The sequence below is a fragment of the Anguilla anguilla genome, chromosome 2, assembly GCF_013347855.1.
Source record: "Anguilla anguilla isolate fAngAng1 chromosome 2, fAngAng1.pri, whole genome shotgun sequence".
In the NCBI taxonomy this organism is placed as follows: Eukaryota; Metazoa; Chordata; class Actinopteri; order Anguilliformes; family Anguillidae; genus Anguilla; species Anguilla anguilla.
The window spans coordinates 33,523,959-33,544,675 of record NC_049202.1 but is presented as its reverse complement, the minus strand read 5'-3'; the positions used below and the strand labels follow the sequence as shown (position 1 = coordinate 33,544,675).

Below are 20,717 nucleotides of genomic sequence, written 5' to 3'. Positions count from 1 at the left end.
TTTATTTTAATGAAAATCTTTTATAATTTTTCTTTAAATTTATTAACACATTGCTGGTTTGGCTTGCTATTTGCTTTGACTTTGAATTCATAATTATTTTAGTGGCCACCTTGTCCACACTTTAATATAAGGGCCTTATTTATTCAACTCAGTCCTTATTTTGATCAGTTAAATTACTTTGTTTCCTTGTTTAAATTGTTTGCAATACAGTACAAAATGCACAAAATGTAATCATGGGACATTTATTCTACACATATGCATAGCTATTTCTGACATAATGTAGCTTAAGAGGGCTAATAATCCATCTAAACATGAAAAGCACCTAATTAAAAAAAAAAATTAACTACTAACTAAAATTCTGTGATTGCAATTGTGATTGGAATGAAAACCAGCATAGACATACGGGCCCTGGGACCAAGGTTGAGAACCACTGGTCTAATCATATAAATCAGGCTCTCCTTGTCGGTGGGACTTTAAACCTGCGGCCTAAAGGCTGTAAATTCAAAGATGTTGTACTGTAGATGAGCCTTGTCTTTTTATCTATGATCCAAAGACGACTGTTTAGGTATCTAGCCATGGTCCTACACAAATGCTTTGCTTTTTTGGTTAACAATATCTTTCATAATACTGTACATGTCTCACTGTCATGCACAATCTGAATGTTAGAGTTGCTATTGTTTTGCAGCCAACAGGAAGAAAGCAGAGTGGAGGGGAACTGGGGGGGGGGCAGCCTCCCCCCAGACTACACCTCTGCAGAGGAGCTGGCCCTCTCCAACCACAAAGCTCAGCCCTTAATGGAGGGGATCCAAGAGGGGGTGTGCTCCGACCCTGGTGCTGGCAGCTCCAAACAGGGTGTGACTGAGGTGATGCTCACCACCTTGGATACTGGACTGGTACATGCTAAAGTTATTCCTCCCTCATTTACAGTTCAAGGGAATACTGTGGTGTTTTGAAGCCTAGCTCAAATACCATGACATCTGCAGAAAGAGGTACCTGTTCAAGGAGATGGTTATGTACTTGCAACACACCATTGTTTTCTGGCCATATAATGAATTTACTTAATGCAGAACACTCAAATCTGTTCTCAAGTGGAGGTTAATAACAAGTGATGCAGTGTGCCAGGGAACACCACAAACGCATGAAGTAGTTTTTTTTTTTTTTTGCATCACCAAGAGCATGCATGTATGAGCCATATGAGCCAGTGGCAAAGAAGCACAGAGTTTTGTGGCACTCTAAGGGTGAAGTCTCTTGGTCTCAGCGTGAATGGCTTCAAGTAGCTCAGAGATGATTGCTGAAGCTGTGCTCCTGGGGCTTAGCCAGCCAAGTCAGGCAGATGAGCAATTCTATTTGTATATTGTGGTAAACAGTCACACTTTTGGGGGGGGGATCATTCTCATGAATTAGGCTATTCTAATTCAGATACCCGCATGTTCATTGGTCAAATGCAGAAAGCCTGGGTGTTTTAGCACAAGTTTCAGAAGGGTCATTTGATGTGAAGGAAATGGCACGCTCAAGCGTTTGAAACACGTGACAAACCAGTCAGATTGTGTTAGATTGTGAACAGATATAAGCAGTACACTTCCCATCCGTGTTTTATTTTAGGTGTTGCTTTGTTGCCCACAAGTTGTAAAAAAAAAGTGTGAACTTTGTTTTGTTCACACTTTCTTCTGGTCAGTTTGTATACTGAAATAATATGGCAGACAGATGGAGCAATCACACAGTTTCTACATGACACTTAAAGCTATACATGCAAAAGTAAAGGTGAACCCTTTCAGCACAGTCAAGCACAATATTTATTTTCACAGTGTGCGTTATGCTCACATGAAATTCCTGGCTTATTTCCTAGCATTGTTCAGTAGCTGTGTTTAATCTATTGCTCTGATAGCAATGAGTTTATAAGTCTCTCATCCTCCATTAGCATAGCTGTTACTGAGCACACGGTCTATTTTTTACATTGCAACATTATCACTAAGCAGATGTTCTTATTAAGACTTAAAACAACTACTGATGTGTAGCAGAGCATCAGTCTCACAGATAAACCAGTGGTACGAATAGCAGTGTGTGTCCATCCATGCATTCTCACCAGGCACAGTAACTGCACAGTCTGCATCTTGGTACTGTGTCCGACTGTCAAACCAGAAATGATCATCTGGCTGTCCACTTCTCCAGAATCTGTAAGAGAAGCAGAGAGACTTGGATCAAATCCAGATCATGCCAGTGCCAACTGTGGCCCTTAGCTCCAAAGGGTGACACAATGGGCAACTCTGCAAAGCCCTATGGAGCTACCAATCTGGGAGGGTTCAATCACATAGGGGTCTGTGTTTCATTGCTTTTTAGCAGCCCACTCTGATTCACTGGATGCATGTGGACTGCATGCCCAAGCAGCATATAAAAGGTCTTCCTCCAGTTGCACTACGTGAGCTAAGTAGCACTGTGGTCTACAGTGTGAGAAGCAGGCTGGTGATGCCACATGTCTCAGAGGAGAATTGTATGTCTACACTCTGCTTAATCAGCAGATGAGACTGTGTATGACTATAGCTGTGAATTGGACATTCCATATTAGGAAGATTAGCCATGTTCAACATTTGGTGTCTTAACTTTGATCCCTTCGCGGAAGCCCCTTGGTGGACAAGACGCTGACGTTTTGAGATTGCTCAACTCAAAGCTGTAGGTGAACTATGTGTTTACATGAGGTCCGATGGTACAAAGATTAAAGTTTGTAAAGACGGTTTGTTGTTATTTCTGTGGGAAGCCCTGAAAAGCACCTAACAGTGTAGTATACATGCGGTGTACACCCCGCCAACAATTAAACTGGCAGATAACATCGTCCATCCCCGCATTATTATTCAGATTATTATTCTCATAGTTCCAGGGGAAAAGCCAAGGCTGCCAACAGCATTCAAAACATTTTTAAAATAGTTTGTTAGAGGATATAATTCATCTACAGTATTTAGACCATTGTACACCTGGTACAAATAGCGTCTTTCTATGGCAAAACTGTGAGCGATTATTTAGCTTATAGGGATCAGTCAAAATATTCAAATAGTCACCCCCATGTGCACAATAGTTAGTGTTGTGCAGCGATTTTATTTGAATTTATTTGGCATGAATGAATGTTGAAAGTGTAATAAATCTAGATGGTATGTGCTCAGTGAGTATAATTCTCATGCTGCCACCTGGCAGCCTTTTAACACCATTATTTAAACTTAGAACTTGCATGTTAATAGAGCGTCAATCTTAATAATGAAATATAGGCTACTACAAGCAATTTGACTGTATTTTTGATAGTTTAATTGTACTTTGATATATGTTGTCCGTCTCCAAATTGTGATTACACTGAGTGTGCATTACAAGCTATAATAATCTAACTTTTAGCTTTTCTTGAAGTGCTCCAACACCTGGAGGTCTCATAGGAATATTTGATTTTAACAGGCACAACCAATTGATTATTTTATCTTGTCATTCACATCACTAATCATTGCAGGAGTCAAATGTCACAATCTCAGCACTGTAGGATGTTCCGTTTCATACAGGTTGGTACTTTGTTTTTGCTGTAAGTGCTATTGCTGCCCCTTCAGTCAAACGCAAATGTACATTTTCATTTCTTAATGGGAAATATAAGTTAGCAGTAACAACCTCGCTTAATTTTTAAGGAAAGAATAAAGTGATGCGATAATGTAGTTGTTTGAATAAAACATTGAGACTCATGACATGAAGTATAAGTGAACAAAGACATGTATAGATTTCATCTTCAGATTTCAGTGTATTTCATTTACACAAAATGATTTGCCAGTGTATCATACTATAAACACGCAGATATTGTATTTCATACTCACAGAGGACACACATGACTAATGTGGCAGCCAATAAAAGAGCACACAGCAGCCCCAGACACACTGCAGCCAGTCTGTAGGGAAGTGAGCTTTGTCCACTTTTCTCTTTGGCCAGAAGCATTAGCAAAACAAAACAATTAAACTGTCATTATTACTGCCTGAACAAGCCACAACGACAGAAATGTCACACAGAAGTGTTCATTTGAAGAAGTGCAGTGTTCTTATACATGCAGCTGGCCAGCATGTATCTGTTGTAATATCTGCCCCCTTGTGTTTTAATTTGAGCACTGGATTACTGCTTATGAACCCTATGTTCCTCGTTGTAAAATAATACACAAGCTCCATCTATGGACAGGACTGTTCTTCTCTTCTCAAGCGCCTCCCTGTGGTGTCGGGGGCCTGAGGCTTGCAGCTGAGCAGCTTCCTGGCTAGCGCAGTGGTGCACAAACATGTGCTGGGTTTCATTACAACCCCAACCCTGACACTAACCCTGAGCTGAGTTTCATTACAACCCCAACCCTGACACTAACCCTGTGCTGGGTTTCATTACAACCCCAACCCTGACACTAACCATGAGCTGGGTTTCATTACAACCCAACACTAACCCTGAGCTGGGTTTCATTACAACCTCAACCCTGACACTAACCCTGAGCTGGGTTTCATTACAACCTCAACCCTGACACTAACCCTGTGCTAGGTTTCATTACAGCCCAACCCAACACTAACCCTGTGCTGGGTTTCATGAACTCCCCAACCTTGACACTAACCCTGTGCTGGGTTTCATTACAACACCAACCCTGACACTAACCCTGAGCTGTGTTTCATTACAGCCCAACCCAACACTAACCCTGTGCTGGGTTTCATGACAACCCCAACCCTGACACTAACCCTGAGCTGGGCTTCATTACAGCCCAACCCAACACTAACCCTGTGCTGGGTTTCATGACAACCCCAACCCTGACACTAACCCTGAGCTGGGTTTCATGACAACCCCAACCCAACCCTAACCTTGAGCTGGGTTTCATGAACCCCCCAACCTTGACACTGACCCTGTGCTGGGTTTCATTACAACACCAACCCTGACACTAAACCTGAGCTGGGTTTAATTACAGCCCAACCCAACACTAACCCTGTGCTGGGTTTCATGACAACCCCAACCCTGACACTAACCCTGAGCTGGGCTTCATTGCAGCCAAAACCAACACTAACCCTGAGCTGGGTTTCATTACAACCCAACACTAACCCTGAGCTGGGTTTCATTACAACCTCAACCCTGACACTAACCCTGAGCTGGGTTTCATTACAACCTCAACCCTGACACTAACCCTGTGCTAGGTTTCATTACAGCCCAACCCAACACTAACCCTGTGCTGGGTTTCATTACAACCCCAACCCTGACACTAACCCTGTGCTGGGTTTCATTACAACCCAACCCAACACTAACCCTGTGCTGGGTTTCATGAACTCCCCAACCTTGACACTAACCCTGTGCTGGGTTTCATTACAACACCAACCCTGACACTAACCCTGAGCTGTGTTTCATTACAGCCCAACCCAACACTAACCCTGTGCTGGGTTTCATGACAACCCCAACCCTGACACTAACCCTGAGCTGGGCTTCATTACAGCCCAACCCAACACTAATCCTGTGCTGGGTTTCATGACAACCCCAACCCTGACACTAACCCTGAGCTGGGCTTCATTACATCCCAACCCAAATCTAACCCTGTGCTGGGTTTCATTACAGCCCAACCCTAACCTTAACCCTGTGCTGGGTTTCCTGACAACCCCAACCCAACCCTAACCTTGAGCTGGATTTCATTACAACCCAACCCAACACTAACCCTGTGCTGGGTTTCATGAACCCCCCAACCTTGACACTAACCCTGAGCTGGGTTTCATTACAGCCCAACCCAACACTAACCCTGTGCTGGGTTTCATGACAACCCCAACCCTGACACTAACCCTGAGCTGCGCTTCATTACAGCCCAACCCAACACTAACCTTGTGCTGGGTTTCATTACAGCCCAACCCTAACCCTAACCCTGTGCTGGGTTTCATAACAACCCCAACCCAACCCTAACCTTCAGCTGGGTTTCATGAACTCCCCAACCTTGACACTAACCCTGTGCTCGGTTTCATTACAACACCAACCCTGACACTAACCCTGAGCTGGGCTTCATTACAGCCCAACCCAACACTAACCCTGTGCTGGGTTTCATGGAAACCCCAACCCTTACACTAACCCTGAGCTGGGCTTCATTACAGCCCAACCCAACACTAACCCTGTGCTGGGTTTCATTACAGCCCAACCCTAACCCTAGCCCTGTGCTGGGTTTCATGACAACCCCAACCCTGACACTAACCCTGAGCTGGGTTTCATTACAGCCCAACCCTAACCCTAACCCTGTGCTGGGTTTCATGACAAGCCCAACCCAACCCTAACCCTGAGCTGGGCTTCATTACAGCCCAACCCAACACTAACCCTGTGCTGGGTTTCATTACAGCCCAACCCTAACCCTAGCCCTGTGCTGGGTTTCATGACAACCCCAACCCTGACACTAACTCTGAGCTGGGTTTCATTACAGCCCAACCCTAACCCTAACCCTGTGCTGGGTTTCATGACAAGCCCAACCCAACACTAACCCTGAGCTGGGCTTCATTACTGCCCAACCCAACACTAACCCTGAGCTGGGTTTCATTACAGCTCAACCCTGACCTTGGCCATGTGCTGGGTTTCATTACAGCCCAACCCTGACACTAACCCTGTGCTGGGTTTCATTACAGCCCAACCCTAACCCTAGCCCTGTGCTGGGTTTCATGACAACCCCAACCCTGACACTAACCCTGTGCTGGCTTTCATTACAGCCCAACCCTAACCCTAACCCTGTGCTGGGTTTCATGACAACCCCAACCCAACCCTAACCCTGAGCTGGGCTTCATTATAGCCCAACCCAACACTAACCCTGTGCTGGGTTTCATTACAGCCCAACCCTAACCCTAGCCCTGTGCTGGGTTTCATGACAACCCCAACCCTGACACTAACCCTGAGCTGGGTTTCATTACAGCTCAACCCTGACCTTGGCCATGTGCTGGGTTTCATTACAGCCCAACCCAACACTAACCCTGTGCTGGGTTTCATTACAGCTCATCCCTGACACTAATCCTGTGCTGGGTTACATTACAGCCCAACCCTGACCCTGAGCTGGGTTTATTACAACCCAACCCCAGCCCTGTGCTGGGTCTGCAAACCAGAATGGTGACAAGCGTTTTTCTCAGTTGGACTCGTGTAATGTCTATTAAGCAATGATTACTCATTTTTATATTATTTTAACGTCTTCATGACAGTTATACGTGCTATGAAGAATTAATGTCCCATATTCACATTCCAGGGATTTTAATGAGGTAGATCATCTAGTGATTTCATTGTCATTAATGTGATGCACTGGCACAATAGATGGGTAAAATCACTGTGGCCTCAACTGTTGAAAGTGTACTTAGCACTGAAACATGGACATGTGAGGAAATTGGAGATTTCAAAAGACAAAGAAAGTGATTATATGCATTATCAAATAAATGATGAGATTAGAAAGCGGATCCACTGCTTTTAAACATATTTAACCACAGTGCATCATACTAGTCAACCTCTGTCACGGTAACTGAGAGTAACAGTACATTTTAAGCTTCACAATAAAACGTTTCCATGTATTGATTTTTAAAAAATTAATCATCACAAAAATGTTTATGGAAGCAGAATGCCAATCTGAAGCAGGCGTTTGGTTAAAAAAAGCTATATGTATTGGTCTATGCATTCTCAGCAGACACAGTAATTACACAGTCTGCATATAGGTGCTACATGATTCATGCAGTGGTCACCCGGCTCTCCCCTCCACCCAAACCTGTAAGATAAGCACAGAGGCTGAATGAGACACAGAAACAGCTCTACTTCTCGCTTTCTGCCTACAAGTGAGTGTTGTCTCCATTCTGTGTCCCTGTTACAGCACTGCATGACTGCAGATCGTAGTTAAGGAATCAGTCCGTCTAGTCAGTAATTATACTGGATTGCATGGTGTTTAGACCCCTCCCACCATACTGACTACTGGACAGTCAATGGTTAACATGTGTAATTAATAGGTGTACAGGAAAGACGGAAAAACTAAGTGCAGAGATGGATACATGTTGTGAAGATTCATATACAATGGTGGTTTCTTGCCAAGTGTTCTGTTTGCTTCATCCTCTCCATATTCTCCTGTGAATGTGTATTTATCCACTGTAATGTGTCCGTTAGATTTCCCACCCCTCTGGCGGGGAGCTACAGTACATTAACCCAGAGTCGGGTCTCCTCTGGTTCTGAGTTACCCAGATCACTCCAGTGTGTCAGGGATTCGGGGGGTTGGACCCAGGCACAGAGTGAAAAAACACGGGAGACTCCAAAAGGAAAATTCAAACAAAGACTTTACTAAATAACAAACAGGGAACAAACAAAAGGCCACGAGGGGCAAAACCATAAACACAAAAAGATTCTTAAGAACTGAAAAACACAGAACAGAACACAGGCAGGGCGGAAGACAGGCAGGACAGAATACAGGCAGGACAGAATACGGGCAAGCGGAACACACACAAGCAGGAACGCAGGCAGAAACACACTAGCAGGACCAACGCGGACAGATACATACAGTCAGAAACGAACACAAGGAACCAGCACCCGAGTCAAGGGGACAAAGAACTTAAATAGACAAGACACGGGTGAACTCAATACATAATTAAACAAGCGGGAAGGGATAACGAGAGGCAGGTTGGGACGATGATTAAATAACAAGACAAATAATGGAAAACAATAATACAATTAACATGGGAAACCAATGAGGGAATGAACAGAAATACAAAAACTGAGAAGTGGCGCCAACTGGCGGCCCAAAAAGGAAAAAATAGAAACAAAGATAGAACACAGTGTCTCCCATGCTGAGAGCTGAGAGAAACACAGTCCACACCAACGCACTCCTGGATCCTGAGCCATACCCCACTGATAAATGGGCTTCAGTCAAGTGAACAAGATCCTTCATAAGAGTCAAATGGCATAAGAAAAGCAACATGCCCTTATCTACAACCACAGCATTTCCTGTTCAGTTAGGGTTTGCAGTTCTTAGCCTGCAGTTCTTCTCACCAGGTTTAGTTTCATTTAAAGACTGCAGTAAACATGTCAACGTGTGTCACCGCAGACTCAAAAGGGTGAGCAAGGGAAAACGCATAAACACTTGTGGAGTTAAATTTTACTGCTTTTCAGAATCAATACCCAGTACGTTTAGTTGTTTTTTATTGGTATTTCTATTTTTTCAATGCAATTTAAAAATTTGCTGCTCCAGATGAGTGATGTAAATGGTAAATGGACTGCATTTATATAGCGCTTTTATCCAAAGCGCTTTACAATTGATGCCTCTCATTTGCCAGAGCAGTTAGGGGTTAGAGGTTAGGTGTCTTGCTCAAGGACACTTCGACACGCCCAGGGCGGGGTTTGAACCGGCAACCCTCCGACTGCCAGACAATCGGTCTTACCCCCTGAGCTACGTCGCCCCACCATATGATGTGGAAAAGTACATTCAGGTAAGGGCTGAGAAAGATGGAGAGGCTTTGGACAGGGTGATTATGATGTAGTCGCATGCTGTTTAAGACAACCAGTATCAAAATAGATGTGTTACAGAACATTATGAAGTGAACCAAACAAGGTGAGAGCCAATGGCGAGAAGGCCCAGGAGAGACATAAGGAGGCCTACCAAAGGAGGACTAAGAAGGAGACCAAGTGCTTCAAGATCTCTCCAGGCATCGAGGTCCTGACGAAGGATGGCAGGAAGTGTGGAAGGCCTGCGCGCACAATGGATCCTGATTGGCCAACCAAATATAGGTGAATATTTACTGTTAGACAAAATTGAAGGAAAATGAACCATAAATAGCTGCAACACGTTTGATGATGATGTAATTGTTTTAGCCTGGAATTTTCTTTTAGACACAATATACTTGTCATAATTTTACCCACAAAATCTCTTTGTTGTTATGTGTTTTCATAGGGTTACTGAGGTTGAGGACAACAATCTGGTGCAGCTGGAGACCATGGATGGAAAGCCACTGAAAACAAAAACATCCTATGCTTCAGTGAAACCCCTGCATATGAGTATGACAACTGCATGTTGTTTAATATGTCAACAAAAGTTTTTTTTTGTTTTTTAAAAAACACAGTGTCCAAGTTTATTAAATCATTTTGAATTGTCCATTTAGGATCACAAGCAGGCCAACCCACCGAGGAGGCTGTACCCCCTCCAGCCGAGTCAGTGCATTCAGATGACCTGTAATTGCACTACTTTGAGTTGGAGGAGGACCCGCTTCAGGTACAATGTCAAATTGCCCACCTAATTGTCTCTTCTTTTTCACCTCTTCTTTTCATCTACACATTCACCTATTTTCATCAATCCCAGGTGAATGGAAAAGACAATCATCATATATTTCCCCTTATTACTTGTATATGCTTGTGATTTGCGTTGATGTTACAATTGATTGATTTATTATTGATCAATCTATTGATTGCATATCTATCTATCCATCCACCAGATGACATGCACTGTACTCCAGGAAAGTTGTGCATCCTCTCCAGCTGAGTCAGGACATTCAGATGACCCCAAAATACTGTGCTCTGGGTTGGAGGAGGGTGCACTGGAGGTAACTTTTCAATAACTGAAAATCCATAATCACTAACACACTGTCTCAGCTTTATGAGGTTAATATATTATATCTCAGTAAGTAATTTTCAGGACAGTGATGTTGTCATCACTGGTGTCCAACGGGGGAAGACCTGTGCAGCTTTGCTGAACAGACGGGTGGAGGACTTTGGGGGCCGTATTTCTCGGCCAGCACACACGGTTGGATGACAAGGTCATCGACCACGCCCAGGCTCTTATGAAGATGCTGCATCCATATATAGGAGGGCTCCATGCAACCACCCTCCCTGCCGTCCACCGTACCTACACCAGCTCAGGGGTTTGTGGAGATTCTTAATGTCTCTGCAAATCGCTGGATTACGGTAAGTAATGTCGGCTGTAAGGTAGGTACAGTTAATGTTTTTGATTCTCTAGGGCAGCATAAGACAGAGGATTTCATTGCACAGGTTACATGCCTTCTTGCCTTTCCAGGGAAGAGTGTCCGGCTGCAGTGGCCTGATGTCCAACAGCAGGCGGGTGGCTCAGACTGTGGACTGTTTGCTATTGCAACAGTCTCACTCTCTGCAGAGGTGAGGATCCCTCCGTGCTCCAGAACCATCAGCCAGCTATGCAGACTCACATCTTTGCCTCTTTTCCGGCTGGAATTCTGATACCCTTCCCCAGTACTGCAAGGTGCTCCAAAGCCAAGGCAGTTCACGCTATTGAGGTGAACATACACTGCCTCTGCAGACGGACCAACCAAATTGGAAAAGGATCCTCTGGTCTTCTGCAGGACATATGCCTTTTCCTGCCTCAACTTAAAAAACCCAGATGTATATATATGTCTGTCATGCACTGTCATCTTCCATGCATGTTAATTTTCATAGTGTTGAGTTCTGTTTTCATTACAAATTAAAGTTGTATTAAATGTAAATGGTAAGTATTATGACATCTTTATAATGTTTACATGTGAATGTAGTTTATAATAAAAATGTCTGAATTTTATATAGTATAGTATCAGTAATAGAAATGTAATGTGTAATGTGTGCAACATTTCAGTATTGCATGTGTGATTTTATAATTTTATTATTTATTATTAAGAAAATATGTTTAATTTTATGACAAATGTGTAAACAATTTATGTGTAGCTTTCAATTGGAATTAATTGGAATTAATTGGAAATAGGTGTCAGGGGGGGTGCGGGAATGGACCCAAGCACAGAGTGCGGGGAAAAATACAGGACTCCAAAAGTAGAAAGAACAAAGACTTTACTTTACAGGGAACAAAGGGAACAGAAAGCCTCGCAGGGCGGTTATAACAAACACAAAGAAAATCCTCAAAAATGTGGGAAAACAAAAATACAAAAATCCCAAAAGAAAACGTAGAGAACCGAGCTGGCAAGGAACAGGCAACAGGCAACAGGCAACGGGTAGGCAAGGAACAGACAAGAAGCAAGCATAGGGCAAGCAAGAAACAGGCAACAAGCAAGCAAAGGGCACGCAACAGGCAGGCAAGGATCCAGCACCTGAGTCAGGGAAAAGGGAGACTTAAATAGACCTGACGCAGACGAGACACAGGAGGGCACAATGAACAATCAAGCCACAGAGAGGGAAGGGAACACGAGACAATAAGCAACTACTAATGGGATAATTAGAAACAATAAAACAATTAACAGGACACAAAGCAGAGGTACCGCCATCTGGCGGCCCAACCAGGAATAACAAGGGGAAGACACAGAACCCTGACAATAGGCCCATTTGGTTCCTTACTGGCCCTTCGTACCTTCCTCTTAGCATTCACCAACAAACTAAATGCCCAAATCCAAAGTAAATTTATTATATTAGATTTTATAACCGTTATATGCATAGTGGTAAGTATAAAGTGCTTTTGAATTTGGCATTGTTTCCTTATTAATGTTGCAGTTCAAGTTGTTGGTGGTACAAGCAAGCCAAAAGTTACAGTATCATACTTGCAAAAGTGTCAGCTTGATCTCCATGAATGAATGAACTTTGGCAGTACCTGTGTTTGACTGCCCTGATTGTACCTCTTTGATGCTCCTGAAAGTAGCTGTCTCTGATTCCCCTTGTAGACTCTGGAAGGAATTGTGTGCATGCTTGATTGATTTAAGTTGCGAGAGACAGAGTGTGTGTGTGTGTGAATGTGTGTGCATGTGTGTGCGCGCGCGTATACACACTGTGTTTAATTTATTAAATGTGTAATTTACTGTATATTTAGTAAAACTGTAACAGCATTCAAGGGGACTCACTTCTCTCGGGTTGATTTGGACTGTTTCATGACATCAAGTGACATCATGAGTTATATCACAGTTAGCCTAGGATCCTACATAAGCAGGTTTTATGCACCCTTTATAATGTTTAGCTGTTAGCCAGGTGATATTGTTGGTTATGTCACATTTGGCATAATGTTGTAAAAGATGTTTTGCCACCCTTTATGAAGCACAACATTTGTGTATGCATGAAGCCATTATGTCAAGTTTATGAAAGCATTATATATACTACGTAAAGCTTTTATTTTAACTTCCTTTAAAGTGTGAGTCACCACTTTTAAGGAAAGTTGTGCTGGTTGCCAATAAAATTAGGAAACTGTAGCTGAACTGCACCACTTCTCAGATTATCCTGTAAGATCTGGTCATGTTGAAGTGATGAGGAAATGATTGAAACAAATGATTACAAAGAAGAAAAAGATGAAATTGAAGCAGAATATTTCAGCAGCAAACTAACATTCAGAATAACAAAAACTTTAATGACACAGTTTAATACACTTTGAAAAGTCTTCAAAAATGCATGGAATATAATTTTTAGTACTTTATCAGTTTGGTATTTATGAGTATTAATGTAACATTTACACACACTCTTAGCTTATGGACTTGCTTCTGTGATACAGCCAGATTGAGATTAAGGTAACACAGGAACCACATGAGCCTAAATTCAATAAACATTAGTCCTTAAATTTGACTATCAATTGCAGCAAGGATTATAAAGCAGGGATATTACTTGTAAATCAGAGTTGAGGATAAATGTTTATTGAATTTAAGTCATAGAGTCACATACCACTTGTTTACTTGTGGGTACATGTGGCTTATGTCTTAAGGACACAGCCTCTGTTTGGAGAGCATTTATGAGATAGTGCTCTCAGTACCTACTTACTCACTTTCTATTAGCTCATACTTTCACACAATGGGCCTCATTTATCAAGCAACATACGAACAAAATTTCTCGTAATTCCTTTGTACCAACATTTACACATGAAAACTGGGATTTATCAAAGTTTTCGGGAGTCCAACTTGATCGGATGTGCAAAGGAAATTTACGAAAACCTGAGACCACACGCAGAGTGTGTGTAAACTCCGCAGTTCGTCTTTTAACTTGAATTTTTAACTTTTATTGATGAAATTGGTCATTAAATGGGCTTCTTTGTCTACGTATTTTGTCATGAAATATTGAAATATCATATAGAAAGATAAATTATAAGGAAACTAACATAAATTGGTCGTGAATACTATTTTAATTAAGTAAAACAAAAATGTTTGAAATGAGTAATAGCATTACAAAGAATTGTTATGATTTCATAATTGCAGTTTTATATTTTTTTCGATACTTGATGAGAAATACAATTTAAATGGCCAAAATGCTGTTAAGTCCAAGCTTGCAATGGCGGACCTTGTACTATTAGAGGATTTGGCAAGAGCACTTCGGCGAGATCGCATTTTCAGGGACTGGTGTGACTTTTTTGCCGAGGATGACGAGTGGCTCATGAGTTGGTTCCGATTCCCTAGAACCCTTCTAAATTGAGACTGTGCAGCATCTTAGAGCCAGACTTAACGAGGCAAACAAGAAGATCTTATGCCATTCCAACACATGGGTTACCCGCTGAAGCAGTGGTTGATGACCCCACTGGCCAACCCCCTGTCACCGCGTGAGGTGCGCTACAATGAGGCGACCGTGAACACGCTTCCAATTTACGACTGATTGGGATTTATCAGCATACGCGTGGGGATAAGACTGAAACTAAGTGCCTCCGAATGTTTGATAAATGCGGCGGCAGTTGTTCGTTTGTATAATTTTACGAGGAAACTTATGTGCATATTTATGAAATTATTGATAAATGAGGCCCAATGAACACATTTGCTTTTTTAGCAGTGACTGCTTTTCTCGATTTCAATTTAAATTTACAGTATCACAACAGCAAGATGAGGACCATTTCAAATGTATGGTTTTTGATTTTTTATACTTACAATATGTCCATAGAACCAATAATGTAATAGCTTAAATCTACTCTGCATGTACAGTCATTTCAATGCATTTAACAAAGCTTAGTCTCACAGATACATTTCTAGTAAAGACAGCAGTATGTATATTCCATATATTCCCAACAGAAACAGTAACATTGTGGTCTGCTTATTGGTCCTGTGTTTGACTGTCAACCCTGGCATGGTCAACGGCCTCTCACAAGATGAGAGAACCAAAAACATACAAAGATAAAAAATGGTTTAGGGGAGCAGAGCATTAGTCTCACAGATGAAATTATGCTTATTAGAACAGTCAAAAGCATCCCATGCATTCGCATTAGGGGCAATCACGGCACAACCAGATTCATTTTTACCATCTGACTTTCCTTTCCCCCAGGATCTGTAAAGGAAGCAAAGACTGAGACACAGAAGCTCTATTTCTCTGCTGTTTCCTACGGAGATACAGTGACTCCTTCTCATTCTCTGTCTATTGCCATCTATGAGAGAGTTCAGACAGCGGAAATATCTTGTTGGAAGATAATTCTGGATTAACTGTACTCATTAAATCAACCTCATCGTAAATACAGAACAATATTAAAGATAAAAAGGGTCAAGTACACATATGCACTATCATAACCATAAACATATCCAGTGACATACTTCACTGCAGTAACACAAACCTTAGACTGGCTACCATCAGAGGAACATTCATATTTCTGATCTGCCAAGATGTTGTTTAAAATTATACATGATTGTGTCTGTCTATATTTTTACGTCCTGTGCTGTTTCTGTAAGAAGTCTTACCCTTTCTGCAGAGGGGTTCCATACACCCAGAGCCAGTTACCATTATCCACTGAGTAACTCAGTCCAATCCAGGTAATGGTTTTTATTTGTTCATTGATGAACCACTGAAAACAAACACAGAATGACCCTCACTGCTCACTCTGTAGATGTAGACACTGAGAGACAAACAGTCCACACTGACACTTTCTGGATCTGTGAGATACTGAGCTACAGCATGAGCCACACCCCACTGATAAATGCGATTCACCCATAGTGGTAATATTGAACTTGTCAGATTGTATGAACCAACACAATATGAGATATAATTACATAATTACATTTACAGTGGCTTCTTGTGAATGCATGTTGTCAGTTTTATCTCCATCCACTCATTCACAATTATTTTACAGAGCCTTACCTGTTCCTTTTCACTCTCTATAATCACCAGGTCAGCTCCCCATTTAATGCAGTCACTGCGACTGTCTTCCCAGCTCTTCGTCTCATTAGAGAAGCAGTAAAACTTTGAAGAGAACTGTGCCCAGCCCTGTAAACAGCGGTTAGACACACTGCCTGTACAGAAAGAACAAGCAACAGACTCTAAGAATGATCTTTTCATATGTAACAGTGTAAAAGTAAATGCTTTTCTGCAGATGGACAACAGAGTAGCACCACTCACTGTGAACTGGAGGGACAGTCCTGCACTAAAAGAGGAGTTTCTTAAATACTTCATTGTACTTACTCTGTAGCTGGACTTTCTCCAGATCTCTCTCCAACATTGAATACTTCTTTGATAGACTTGTATCTAATACACAAGGGAAAATGCATTCTTTAGGGAGAAAAGTATCGATTAAGGAGTTTCACCTCAGTATGATACAGACTACTGTGCTAATCTGTGGAGACAGAAGCTTAAGCCCATAGGTTGATCACATCATTTGTTAAGTTTGTGAATTGTGAATGAATAAATTTAGGCAAAATAGTAAAAAAGTTTTTTAAGAATTTTTAATTTGTGTTGTTAAGTCAATGTATTAATTTACACAGTTTTAGAGAATTAGGAACAATCTTTTTTGTTTATTTGGGCTTTATAAGAATATTGCAGTATGCATTTAACAATGTGAATGAAAATATATATATATATACAGATAGGTGACAAATTATATAAATTATGTAAGATTTTATGTAAGATTTTTTTACATATAAATTTTTTTCTAGGCAAATTTCAAAGTAAACACTACAATGTTGAATGGACTTTGGAAAAAAATAATGACCAACAATGATAAAGGCATCAACATCACATATTAGCTCTTATGTAGTAACTAATTTATTACTTAAAAACATTTATTTTTCTTAAAATGAATCTACATCAATAGCTGGGTGAAAACAGAGGGGATTGCCCAAAAGCCCAAAAGTTAATCCCACTATATGATATTCATTTGTAAAATGAGAGAACAGATCTGTTTTTTACTTTAAAATGACATTTTACCAGGATCACAGTAAAGAGACACAGACAGTTACTCACAGAGGACACACAGGACTACTGTGGCAGCCAATAAGAGAGCACACAGCAGCCCCAGACTCACTGCAACCCGTCTGTAGGGATATGAGCTTTGCCCACTGTGCTCTGCGGTCAAGAAAACAGACAAGTTAAGCAGAATGTCTCATTTCTTTTATGTTTTATATTGTTGTTCTTGTTGCTAGTTTTTATTTTAATTTCAAACCAAACATACTGCAGTAAACTCAAGTTTTACAACAGCAAAAAAAAAATCCACTACTGCAAACTCTTTCACCTACGCAACTACCAAATATTCACTAAATAAAAATACAGGAGGCCTGCACACCTAAATAAATATAAGAGTGTGGGCCTACTCCATTTCTATTTCAATTTTATGTGACTACATTTGATCAAAAAATGTTCAACTCTTCAGAAGAAAAGCAAGTGTGCAGGATTTGAGCCTCTGTCCATTCAGGAGGCAGCAGACAAGCGCATGCAGTCAGCTACCCCTTATTTTCATTGTAGCCAGGGGTTAAATTGGGATTTGGAAGGTGGGTGGACCCTGAGATCCCGTGGGAGGTGGGTGAAAAAAGGTACAATGAATGTCTCAGCTCAAAATAGTTGTATCTTTAATATATCTTGCACAAAATTGTAATGAAGGGAAACAATGTTTTAAAAAGAATGTATAATATTGATGCAAGCTTTTACATAAAATATTTCAAGTTCATTGAGTGTCATTAATACTATTTTTTTTACCCCCAAAAATAATCTGTCGTCATCCTCTTTTGTCCTCCCTTTATTCCTCCTGTCTTTCTTTCTTCCTCCTGTCTTTCATCTTTCTTAAACTGTCGAATTGAAACAAAATAAAACCAGCGGCGACTGGTGAGCTAAAAATTGGTGGGGCGCAGAACTTTCCTTCAAACTAATCGTTGATCTCAAACTGTTTTAATTCATTTTCAGTGATTAACAAGCATGCAAGCATCTCACTAATCAATTGGAAAGGGACATATAGCTTCTTCGCATTGTGTTAGGGAGATTAAATGATGAATGTGATTTAGAAAAATCAGTTTTAATCACTAAGCAATGAGTATCAATACAATTAATCCATAAAATAGGCTACTGAATACTATCATATATAGCCAGCTCTCCCCAAATAGGCAGTTTTATCAAGTAGCCTAGGCCTTATAGCCTACATGTATTTTCATTTGCAATATGAAATTGGGCACATTTTTAATCAACATTATTTGTGGATACATTCCGCACTTCTTTCTCCACCCTCGTATTGCAAATATTGTAAACAAAATTGAATTGCAGGTTTTGTTTTTGCTGGTTATTCTGAAAGCTAACACGGTAGATAACAGACTGGTGTGTCTTGTTTATTAAGTGTAGACTACTTGGTGATTAAAACGGATTTTTAACGGATAAATTGAATTTATAATTGAATCCCCCTAACACGGTATGAAGACGCTGTGTGTTAGACTACTTGCCATTTGATTAGTCTGATCGTTGGCATGCTTGATAATAAAGGAAAATTACTAACGAAAACAGGTTGAGATCAATGATTAGTTTAAAGGAAAGTTTTGCGCCCCACCAATTTTCAGCTCATCAGTCACCAGTCGCCGCTGAATAAAATGTTATGTGGGAAATAGCTGTTCAATCCTAGCTTAGTTGCTGACCAGCAACCTGATGATTTTGCTCAAGCAATCAAAGTTTATTCATTCTCTTTAAAATGTTGCATAGCCTAGATGAAATTACATGTTAATGAAGTTACCTACCGCGTCCGCTTCCAAACAATCAAGACAATCAGCGATATTTTTCTTTCTGTGCCTGTCTATATAGACGATTGTTCCTCCTGAGTTTTTTCCCTGGTTGAGCGAGTAACTGGCTAGAGGGAACACATGGACTGTAGCATACGAAAAACTGGACTGTCATAGTTATTTGAAAAAACTGCCGGTCAAAATGATTTATTTATTTACCAAAGGTGGGTGGACGCCGTCCACCCGTGTCCACCCCCAATTTAACCCCTGATTGTAGCCCAAAAAGCATTTCTATGCCATGCATTTTCTGCACTGAAAAACTATGCAACCGGCACAGAGAGATCGCAGGTTACTAACTGACCAGGGGTGTCACTATTGAGCAAAGAGCAGGGGACACCTTGTCCACAGAAACCCTCCCTCAATCCACGGGTGAAATGGTGGCCGATTACACAGTTCCAGATGGAACACACAAGCATTATCCAGATAGTGGGGCCCATCAGTGCACTCACAATGCCTGAGAAACACAAAACTTAAAATATTTTAAAGACAAAATACAGGATGTGCTTTTGATATTGCTGTGGTATGCAATAAATAAACAGTGTATCTACATGGTAACAGAGATAACGCATCACTGAGCCTGCTCTTTGGACTTGTATGCACAAGTTGCACAGTAAAGAAACATCTCAGTTCTGCAGTTCAGTACTTGGTTGTGCCATTTCAGTTAATGTATAAACACAGGTTCACTAAACAGTAAACATTTCAGTAAACATTTTACTATGGTCTAAACTGCAATTAAACCAATATTGGTGTATACAGTTTGACTACTGAAGTGAAGGAGTGGGCTTACAGGGCAGGGGGAATGGCGATATCTGAATGTCAGAGGACCCATGACAAAATGTTTAGGTCAGCAGGGTGAAGATTCAAATGCAAGAGTCTGAAGATCTACTCCTGTGACTTGTTCATTATCTATATAAGCTGCCTTAGTGAAAATGTTCCAGATGCTGCTTTTCATTTTATACTGACAGCTGTATACTGTTTTGATTCTACCCCTAATAAGGCTCTTTAGAAACTGCAGCATGTTTTTAATCTGGTGCAGGCTCAGTTTTTCCACCTGAAACTTGTTCTGGATGCTGAAAAGGCCAAGCTTATGGTTTTATCGAATACTACTGTACGTAGGCTACACATCATTAAGCCAAAGTATTATCACTTTACAAGGCCAATCTATTGAGCCTGTGACAGTCTATACTTAGGTTTCTTTCTTGATGCTCAGCTTTTTACTATCACTTCCAACATCTGATTAAGAAACGCAAGTTGAGTATTTACTTTAGAAATAAATCGAGTTTCTCTTTAAATGTACATTTGTCAAAGCTACCTTATTGCCAGTTCGTGATTATGGTAACCTATGTTACTATCGTCTTCACATGATAAGACACAGTGTATCATGGAGCCCTGTGATTTATCACAAGTAGAAGCCTCACTCATCATTGCTCACTGTACTCAGTGTTTGGTTGGCTCGCCCTATCCATGCATCGACTTAGCCACAGGTATGTTTTCATTTATAAGACAATTTTGGGTATTCTTCTGAGCTACCTTTCTTGCTATTTGACCCAGAATTAGAGTGCATACCAGTAAGGATAACAGATACTTTGATAACAAAGGTTCCTACTGTCCGTACTGAGCTAGGTAAAAAGGCTTTTAACTTCTCTGCACTATCTGCCTGGAATAGCTTACAGAGGGAGGTTCGGCTCACAGACCTGGTTACTCTTTGAGAATTTAAATCAGTGATAAAAAGCAGAGAACTTCATGCAATTGGTCACTATGACTGTTTCTGAACTTATTATGTTTTTATCTATATTGTACTACTGATTTTATGTAATTTATTTGTGTGGTTGGGTATCTAAGTGTGTGTGAAACAGGGCA

At 41.0% G+C, this 20,717-nt stretch overlaps 2 protein-coding genes and 2 long non-coding RNA genes across 5 annotated transcripts in view; 2 read left to right on the top strand and 2 right to left on the bottom strand.

Annotated features, from left to right (window-relative positions):
* The window catches only part of LOC118221881 (alanyl-tRNA editing protein Aarsd1-like), a 56,873-nt gene extending 43,098 nt beyond the window's left edge, over positions 1 to 13,775 (top strand). Inside the window, exons 12-15 of one of the 2 annotated variants that reach the window (XR_004764198.1) lie at positions 10,434 to 10,541; positions 10,634 to 10,902; positions 11,012 to 11,704; positions 12,271 to 13,775. The gene's annotated coding sequence lies outside the window, so the exon portion shown is untranslated. The remainder of the gene's footprint in view (positions 1 to 10,433; positions 10,542 to 10,633; positions 10,903 to 11,011; positions 11,705 to 12,270) is intronic. The other variant, XR_004764200.1, reaches the window with a different exon arrangement.
* The window catches only part of LOC118221903, a 136,980-nt gene that overhangs the window by 104,921 nt on the left and 11,342 nt on the right, over positions 1 to 20,717 (top strand). Inside the window, exon 2 of the long non-coding RNA XR_004764214.1 lies at positions 11,712 to 11,716. This is a non-coding gene — a long non-coding RNA (uncharacterized LOC118221903). The remainder of the gene's footprint in view (positions 1 to 11,711; positions 11,717 to 20,717) is intronic.
* LOC118221886 (CD209 antigen-like protein A) overlaps positions 1 to 20,717 on the bottom strand; it is a 36,584-nt gene that overhangs the window by 13,927 nt on the left and 1,940 nt on the right. Inside the window, exon 2 of the mRNA XM_035407325.1 lies at positions 17,068 to 17,169. Coding sequence (XP_035263216.1) covers positions 17,068 to 17,169 — 102 coding nt within the window. The remainder of the gene's footprint in view (positions 1 to 17,067; positions 17,170 to 20,717) is intronic.
* LOC118221900 lies at positions 14,749 to 15,814 on the bottom strand. Its single transcript, XR_004764209.1, has 2 exons — positions 15,573 to 15,814; positions 14,749 to 15,168 (listed from the first exon to the last, which is right to left on the bottom strand). It is a non-coding gene; the product is annotated as an uncharacterized LOC118221900 (long non-coding RNA).